The following is a 9,181-nucleotide window of genomic DNA, read 5'->3' as shown; positions in this document are numbered from 1 at the left end:
AACTTAGGGAAACCTTTTCCCTCAGAACTGAGAGAATCACACAGAACCCTGCCTTTGCTGTAAGCGCTTGGATACCTGGGCATTGTTGACATAGTGTGACATATTCACTTCCTCCTATGGTGTCACAAGGTGGTGAGAGACTTTGTCTAAGGGGTGTGGCTTAAGCAGCAGCAGTGGAAAGATATCTTGGTTTTTCCACAGGCCAAGGTGAATACCCTGAGGACTAAAGGAGCCACATACCCCGAACAGCAGGAGCACGAAAGCATTAGTTTCTTATAAGCCTCCAGCTTCAGGAGACCAAGGACAGCTGTGGTCAGATAAGGAGATCCTCACTTCCTTCTAGGGGTCTCAGGGTGGTGCAAACCTTGATATGAGGGGCAGGCCTAAGGGTAAGGGAGGGAGGAATTCCAGATCATGAAAAGGGTCGGGGATCAAAGCAAGGACCAAGGGACTACCCACCACTAAATAGAAAGGGTAACCAAGAATCTCGCTCTGCCCCTGGTTTCAGCCCAAAGATCCAGGGCCAGGCTATCAAGTAAAAACTCCCCCAATACTTATTTCTATCAGATTTACAGGGAATGAAATCCTTAGTTTGAAGGTTCAGCTACCATTTAGTGAAAGGGGTGGAGGTGCCAGGCCCTACACAGATCCTAAGTAAGGACTCTTAATGAGGACTGAGGACCCCAAAGAGGCCAGGATAGAAAACTCCCCACTGAACATTCAGACCTAGACAAGAATTGTAAGCTGAGGACCCCTTTCACTTCCTTATTGTGGGTGCCAGGGAGGCTTGTGATGTCAGTCTCAGGAGAACAGAGGAAAAAAATCCATGACCTGCCACTAGTTGAATGATGGTCTTGCGTAAGAGACTCCTCAACCACAAGACCGGCAACCCCTGCTGTCACCCCAGGATGCCTGAGGCAGGTCTGGTAGGAAGCAGCCTAAACCTCACTCTACTTCCCTTCACAGGTTTCCCAAAGGACAGGTTGATTAGGAGAACAGGAGTCCTGTGGGTTTTTAGAGAAGTGCCCTTGAGGAAAACTGCAAATGTAGCCTTCCTTATACGCCACCAGCCAGGGTGGCATTTTCACACTGAAGGTGCACACACCCCGTTAACCTTCCTCTTCCTCCAGTGGGCCCTCATCACCTGCTCTCCCACTCACACTCCTGACCATTGTCCCTGATCATACTCATTATGCCTCGGGGTCAGAAGAGTAAGCACCGCACTCGTGAGAAACGCCACCAGTCTCGTGGTGACTCCCAGAGTCACAGGAGAGTTCAGGCCCCAGTAGCATTGGAAGAGTCCCCCACCTCCTCTTCTCCTGTTTTGGAGGGTAATACTCAGAGTTTATCAGCTACTGAGTCACCTTACACCTCCCAAGAGTCTTGGGGTGCCCCATCTACCACCATTACCTCTTCAGATATCTCTGGTACAAGATCTGATGAAGGTGAGAACAGCCAAGATGAGGAACATCTATGTTTGTCTGATGTCTTACCTTCTACTGAGAGCTCATGCATTGATATTCTAACTATGAAGGTGGGTTTGTTGGAACAGTTTATTCTGTACAAATATAAAATGAAACAGCCCATTATGAAGGAAGACATGCTGAAGATTATTGGCCAAAATTACAAAAACCAATATCCTGAGATCCTTAAGAGAGCCTCTGAACGCATTGAGGTTGTCTTTGCAGTCGACTTGAAAGAAATCGACTCAACCAGCCACTCTTATGACCTCATCAGCAAAGTGAAACTCCCTAACAATGGGAGGGTGCGTGCTGGCAGGGGGTTACCCAAGACTGGTCTCCTGATGACAGTCCTGGGTGTGATCTTCATGAAGGGCAACCGTGCTGCTGAGGAAGACCTCTGGAAATTCCTGGGTATGATGCGAGTATTTGCTGGGAGGAAGCATTTCATCTATGGAGAGCCTAAGAAGCTCATCACCAAAGACTTAGTGAGGCTAAAGTACCTGGAGTACTGCCAAGTACCCAACAGTGAACCTCCACGCTATGAGTTCCTGTGGGGTCCTAAAGCCCAAGCTGAAACCAGCAAGATGAAAGTCCTAGAATTTTTGGCCAAGGTCAATGATACGGTTCCCAGTGCCTTCTCATCAAAATATGAAGAAGCTTTGAGAGATGAGGAAGCAAGAGGCCGAGCCAAATCTACAGCCAGTGGGAATTACAGGGGCACATCCAGCAGCCTTTCCCACCCCTACTGAAATCTGAGGCTTTTTAAAAAATCATCTAAATAAGAAAATATGACATCACAATAGGGATTTTCATGGAAATGTGGAAGATTCCCACAGTAAATTTACTGTGATAATGGAATATAAAAAAATAATAAAACATGATCAACTTTAGTGTTCTTTACTCCTTTGTCTTTTGTTTTATAAAATTAAAGGATTTATACTTCAATATGCTTAATTTAATAAAGAATTTAGGAGATATTAAATCATAACAAGTTAGACCTCATACTCTCTCTTTTATTCCCCAAATGTCTACTGAGAAATCTGCTTTATGGAAGGCTCCATGCTAGGCATGGGGATGCTAAGATAAAGACCTAGCCTTTCCTATAGAACTTTAGAAACTAGAAGCTATGATCATAAGGAAGATACTGAGATACCCTCTATGTCTTATAAGAAAGTTAAAAAAAGAAAAACAGAGTGAGAAGGGAGGTGTCCTAGGGCAGAGCAGCATGTATATTCCCTGAAACAAGGCAGTTTAAGTTTTGGGATATTGCAGGTCATCTGTGTGATGTTATTTCAAATTAAACTACATGATGGACTAGACTGAGGTTATGGGAATGGTGATCAGAGGCCATACCCTAAGATGATGCATCTCAGAGATGAGAGAAAAGAAAAATCTTTAAATGGAAAACTACACTGTGCTGCAAGGTCTAAAATTAAGGTTCAATATTAGGGGCTCCTTGACATTTAGTGAAACCGACAGGGCCTCAAATTGCCTAAATGAAAGTTCCCTTCCATACTGTGCACTTGCAGATAAGGTTCATTATCAAACAACCATCTCCATCAAGGGGACAAGGCACATACCTTGCTTATTCCTAAGTAGCAAATTTCTGTTCCCTATCAGCTTGCAGAATTATTCAAAGAAGCTGATTACAAGGTACCATGGGAAATAAGGTCACCTCAACCTCTTGACACCAAACCCTGCCTCCCACAGATGTGCTCATTCATTGTGTTCCTGGGTGTAACCCTCGTGTTGTACTATGTAGCACGTGGTGCCCTTCTCCCCCAGCCAGGTGAGTACACATGATTAATAACCAGTTGTCTGCCTTATCTTTACAGTGTCAGGTGGTGCATGTTTGAAGTCTACATAACCATAGTGTGGAAGTTCCTTCCTCATCTCATGGAGTAAAAAGGAGGCCATTAAAACAAACTCTTATAAATTACTTTGGCATCATAGATAATCCAGAAAGAAATCTCTACCTGGGGCAGTGTATTAACCTGTTAGGAATGCCCTAACAAAATAACACAGACTGGGTGGTTTAAAACCAAATTTATTTTCTCATAATTCTGGAGGCTGGAAGCCCAATGTCTTCCAGCCTGATTGCTTTCCTCTGAGGCTCCTCTCCTTGGCTCCCATATGGCCACCCACTTTATTTGGTTGTCCTTTTGTGTGCATGAATCTCTGGTATCTCTTTGTGGGTCCTAGTCTTTTTTTTGTAAGGACACCAGTCAGACTGGGTTATGGCCCACCCAAATGGCCTAATTTTAATTTAACCATCTCTTTTATGACCTCATCTTCAACTATAGTCATGTTCTGAGGTATGGGGGGGGTCATGGCTTCAACATGTATTTTGGGGGCACACAATTCAGCCCGAAAAGACAAGAATCAAAGGTGTCTTTGTTACTATCTCAGTAAAGAAGAATATAGTGCACAAATAGGCATTCTAAACACAATGACTCCAGGGAGTTTAGAGACAAAAGGGTGAACTCCCTTGAGGTGACACACACAGAAGCCACTGTACTGACACTTTTTTGCTTTGAACTGGTGAAGTCAGAGTCCACTGCATTAAAAGAGCATTTTAATTAGATTATCTTGACTATATTTTGGCAAATTCTAAGAGAAGATTAGATTTTGGTGGGGAGGAAACAAATGAAAATAGAGGTGATTTGAATGCAAGGACAACTGGGAAGAACTTAAAGAGTGGGTCCTTGACAAAATGCAAGGAGTTCTAAGTTGCATCCAGGTGGGGAAAGAAAAACCACATACCAAAATTAAATAATAAATACTCTAATAGGGCAGAGATACTTAATTGTACTTGCTAAAGTGAATTTTTGGCTGATTTGATGTTCTTTTGTCTAGGAGTATTACATTTCCAAGGACATATCCTGGATTTAAAAAAACATTCCTCCATAGAAGGATGATATTATCTAGGTAAAAATCATCCTAACTGCCTTTCATTAAATGCTCAGTATTTGCCAGTCATCTTGATGGATGCTTTATATACAGTACCTACATTCCCACAGTCTTACAATATAGTTTACCAAACTGTAAGTGTCAGAGCTAGACTATACCCCTAGTGTGAATTCATCCAGGGCATATAGTAGCCTACCGCTCCCACCCTGAAGCAGACCTTGTGAACCTTTATTCACTTTTCTTGTCGCTACTCCAAAATATATCTCAGATTAGGAAAAAAAAAAAAAAGGAATATGGCCAGAGCAATAAGAATACCAAAATAAATGAGACGTATGAATAATGAAAGGAAGGATATAATATCTGCTAACAATATGTAGTGTTGCTTAACTTCAAAAAATGGCAGCCTCATGAAATTATCTGGCTCAGCCTGTTTCCTATGGCAAGTACTTTAGAACAGAAGTTACCTAAGAAGCCAAGTCTGGGTAGTAAAGAGAAGGAATATATCAGCGTGGTTTTTTACTCTGATATTCCACCTCCCAAGCTAAGTCTCTAAATTGTTTTTCACCTTCCCGATCTCGTCCTGGGACACAGACTCATCCTCTGTAAGATTTGCGCGAGAGAGATTACTCAAGAGTTTGCAGGGATGTGGCATTGCTCTGAAAGCCTTTCCATTAAAGAGACAGGAGCCAAGATGAGGACCCTATGAAAGAAGACTGACGAAAGCAACATTCAGTCACATCGGCAGTCACGCTGCGACCACCCCTCCCCTGCTCTTACATCTATACTGTCAGACTGAAGACTCTGTAAGAATGTGATGTCATCTGCAAGGATGTGAGGGCCTCGTAAATGTGGTGGTGGAGAGAAGGGCCCAAGGTCCTACGTGAGTGTAACTGACAATCCTGTATGAAACTGAGGGTGTTCTCCACCCCAGAACAGAGGGGGCACCACAGATCCCACCCCTGCTGCCAGCCTTGAGAGGCGCTGTCGTTGGTGACAGGAAGAACAGCCCTCACTTCCTCTTGGGGCGTCTAAGGAAGGTGCGAGACTTTGCAATCGGCGCCCGCCTCAGGGCAAGCGAGAGAGAAATCTTCCAGACCCAAGCACAAGGTGAGAAACCAGATTGAGTAATGAGAGAACACCCTTGTCCCCCAAAAGTGCTTCCCTTGTTCCTTCCGAGGCCCCGCTCCTATTCTCGGTCCTAGGCCCCTCCCTTCCCCCCTCTCCTCCCCCTTCCTCCCCTTCCCCCCACGCGCGCGTGAGCGCATGCACCTGGCAGAGCCGTCACTCAGGGGTAGATTTCTGCCTGGAGGGTCGCAAGAAGGTGCAGGCTTTGGTGGGAGGCGCCAGTTCAGCGGAGAGGAGGGGAAGGCCCTAACAAGAATCAAGGTGAGGAAACTTAAATAAAAATTCTGACCAGAGCCATGCTAGTGGCTCCCCGGGGAAAAGAAACATGGCGGTCAGGTGGGCGTGAGATTTCCCTCAATGTTTGAAGGATCAGGAAGCTGAAGGTCTTGATCTCAGGGGAAGGGTACCATTCCCTGAAGGAAATCAAGGATGTGGAAGTCCGAGTTAGGTCTGAAGGGGCCAATAATCCTAGAACAATGAGGTGGTATAGAATTCGCCGTGGTCATCAATCCGGGGGAGCTCTGGGGCAGGGCCGTCGGGCTTACCTCAGCAAGGAAGGACTCGGGGATGAGAGAGCCTTGATCTGAGGGCAAGGGCCTTAAGTTAGCAAATGAAAGCATTCAGCTGGGAATCAGGGTAAGGACTCTGTGAGGACTGAAGGAATCTCTGTCCTGGTGATATATTGACTGACACTCATTTTTTCCCTCTGTGTCATGTGAGAGTTGTGGGGGAGGAGAGTGTGTGTTGTGAGGGGGAGGCAGGTGAGAGATGTTGTTTAAAAGGGACTGTTTGCCCTCTGCCGTAGGAGGATTTCTAGATCTTTCCAAGAGTTAATGTGAGGAGCATGACGTCTGAATGGAACAACCACAATGAGAGTACAAGAGAAACCATCCCCAATTCTTAGCCTTGGAGAACAATGGGCAGGGGGGACAACTCCCATATTCTCCCAGGTGGTGTAAGGAGATGTTGGCAGGGAGAGAAGAGTCCCAGGCTGCGAGGGGCCAAAGAAAAGATGGAAGGGACCACTGAACATGGAAAGATAACAAAAAATCAAATTCCTATCTTTGCATTCAGAACTCGAGTTCTGAGCCTCACCCTCACTTATTTTTATCAAATCTGAGAGAGGAGAGATCTTTAGTGTGAGGGTACAATCACCAATGAGCAGAAGGGAGGTGTGCCAGGCACTACCTGGAGGCCAAGTGAGTACCCTGAATGAGAAATAAGGACCAAAACAACCCATGAAGGAGAGGGCTCCACCTAGCTCTCAGTTGGGTGCCCCTGACAGGGATAGGGAGTAAGGAACTACTACTTTACTTCTTCCTCTGGGGTCTCTGGCTTTGGTTTGAGGTATTGACTTCACAGCAATAGAATAGAGGCAGCCCAGGACCTGCGGGGAGTTGACAAGATGATCTTGAAGTTGAACTGAGAAGACCCCTGCAGCCCAAAACAGAGGTTCGCCACTGGCAGCCTCCGATGTCACCCCAATACACCCCAGACAGGGCTGGCAGACAGCTGTCTAAGGTTCTCTTTAACTTCCTCTATAGGGTTCTCAGGTGACAGGCTGATTGGAACAGGAACCTTGTGGGTTCTTGGAGCAGTGACCTCAAGTAAACCTGCAGAGGCAGGCTTGGTTTAAAGCCAAGGTGGAATCTTCCTACTGAAGGTGCTCACATCATCTCATTCTTTTTCCTCCAGGTGTCCACATCTCCTGATCTCCTGTTCATACTCCTGCCTGCTGTCTCTGACCATAGTGCCATCATGCCTCGGAGCCAGAAGAGTAAGCTCCAGGCTGCCAAGAAACGCCGCCAGGCTCAAGGTGAGGCTCAGGGTAAGGGTGCTCAGGCCACAGCAGCAGTGAAAGAGGAGTCCACTTCCTCCTCTTCTCCTCAGAGTGAAGATACTACCCAAAGTCTGCCTCAGGCTGGGTCAAGTAGCACTTCCCAGTGGTGTCGAAGAGCACAAGCCACCACCATTACTTCTACAGCCGTTTCTTGCACTAGATCTGATGAAGATTCCAACAGCCAAGATGAGAATAAGGCACGCCCCTGTGAGGCCCCATACTACACTGAGAGCACAGGTGAAGATTCTTTGACCAGGAACCCTGGCTTGTTGGAGCAGTTCCTTCTGTACAAGTATAAAATGAAACAACCCATTTTGAAGGAAGACATGCTGAAGATTATTGGCCAAAATTACGAAGACCAATTTCCTGAGATCCTCAAGAAAGCCTCTGAGCGCATTGAGATTGTCTTTGCAGTTGAGCTGAAGGAAATCGATTCAACCAGACAATCCTACAACCTCATCAGCAAGCTCAAACTCCCCAACAATGGGAGGGTACGAGCTGGCCGGGGGTTACCCAAGACCGGTCTCCTGATGAATATCCTGGGAATGATCTTCATGAAGGGCAACTGTGCTGCTGAGGAAGACATCTGGAAATTCCTGGGTATGATGCGAGTATATGCCGGGAGGAAGCACTTCATCTACGGAGAGCCCAGGAAGCTCATCACCAAAGATTTGGTGAGGCTACAGTATCTAGAATACCGCCAGGTGGCCAACAGTGATCCTCCACGCTATGAGTTCCTGTGGGGTCCGAAAGCCCAAGCTGAAACCAGCAAGATGAAAGTCCTGGAATTTCTGGCAAAAGTCAACGATACCATCCCCAGTGCTTTCCAGTCCTATTACGAAGAAGCTCTGCAAGATGAGGAAGAGAGAGTCCAAGCCAGAGTCATGGTCAGGGCTGGCGCTCTTGCCAAAGTCAATATACCTTCTAGGGCCATGCCCCAGCATATCTTCCCACCCCTAGTAAAGCCTGAGCTCTGTTATCCTCCAGATAAGAAAATAGAACATCACAGTAGGGATTATAGTATTAGCAACGTGAAAGAATCCCACAGTAAAGTAGTAAGGATAATGGAATAGAAAAAAAGATGAAACATGGTTAATCCAGTTTTTACTTGTTTCCTTTAGTCTTTCGTTTTACAAAATTAAAGGATTTATACTTCAGTTTTGTTAGTTTGTTCAAGAAAGAAATTAAATCTTAAGAGATTATACTTTGTGTCTCTTGGCTCTTTTGTTCGTCACACAGTGAGTATCTGCTCATGGGAAGGCTCAGTGTTAGTAGTGCAGACACAAATATGAAGGAAATCCAGGCTCTCTTCTCAGAATTTTAGAGCCTCTGAGCCTCACTCATACAAGTTAGCTGCTGAAATATCCTCCATGGCCCACAGATGGAGTCAAAGGAATGAGTGAGCAGGAGGGTAATCCTTGTGAGAATGATTAAGTGGAAATCTCCTGAGCAATGCTGTTTGGGACTTTAGGAACCTGCCAGCCCTCAGCGGGAACTGTGAGACACCACCCTGTGTTAGTCTGCTCTGGCTGCTGTAACAACATACCAAGGACTGGGCGACTTAAACAACAGATAATTTCACAGTTATGGAGGCTGGGAAGTTCACAATCAAGGTGCCAGCAGATTCAGTTTCTGGTGAGAGCCCTCTTCCTACCTTACAGATGGCCACATTGTCCATGTGTCCTCACATGGCAGAGAGAGAAACTTCTGGTTTCTCTTGCTCTTAGGAGAACACTAATCACATCATGGGTGTGCTATCCTCATGACCTCATCTAAACCAAATTATCTCCCAAAGAGTCCACCTCCAGTTACCTTCACATTAGGTGTTAGGGCTTCAACATGT

At 45.8% G+C, this 9,181-nt stretch overlaps 2 protein-coding genes across 2 annotated transcripts; both read left to right on the top strand.

Annotated features, from left to right (window-relative positions):
• The first annotated feature begins 1,086 nt into the window (after positions 1-1,086).
• On the top strand, positions 1,087-2,212 carry LOC102750201 (melanoma-associated antigen B5-like). The gene has a single exon (XM_006727729.2). The coding sequence runs from the start codon at positions 1,193-1,195 to the stop codon at positions 2,210-2,212; it is 1,020 nt and encodes a 339-aa protein (XP_006727792.1). The 5' UTR covers positions 1,087-1,192.
• A 3,451-nt stretch (positions 2,213-5,663) lies between these two features.
• On the top strand, positions 5,664-8,411 carry LOC102750485 (melanoma-associated antigen B5-like). The gene is made up of 2 exons (XM_006727730.2): positions 5,664-5,759; positions 7,194-8,411. Exon 2 carries the CDS (start codon positions 7,257-7,259, stop codon positions 8,409-8,411), a length of 1,155 nt encoding a protein of 384 aa, XP_006727793.1. The 5' UTR covers positions 5,664-5,759; positions 7,194-7,256.
• The last annotated feature ends 770 nt before the right edge of the window (positions 8,412-9,181 follow it).

The sequence above is a fragment of the Leptonychotes weddellii genome, chromosome X (assembly GCF_054177405.1).
Source record: "Leptonychotes weddellii isolate Sample4059 chromosome X, ASM5417740v2, whole genome shotgun sequence".
Lineage (NCBI taxonomy): Eukaryota > Metazoa > Chordata > Mammalia > Carnivora > Phocidae > Leptonychotes > Leptonychotes weddellii.
The sequence above is the reverse complement of the archived record's forward strand: the minus strand, read 5'-3'. Positions and strand labels throughout refer to the sequence as shown.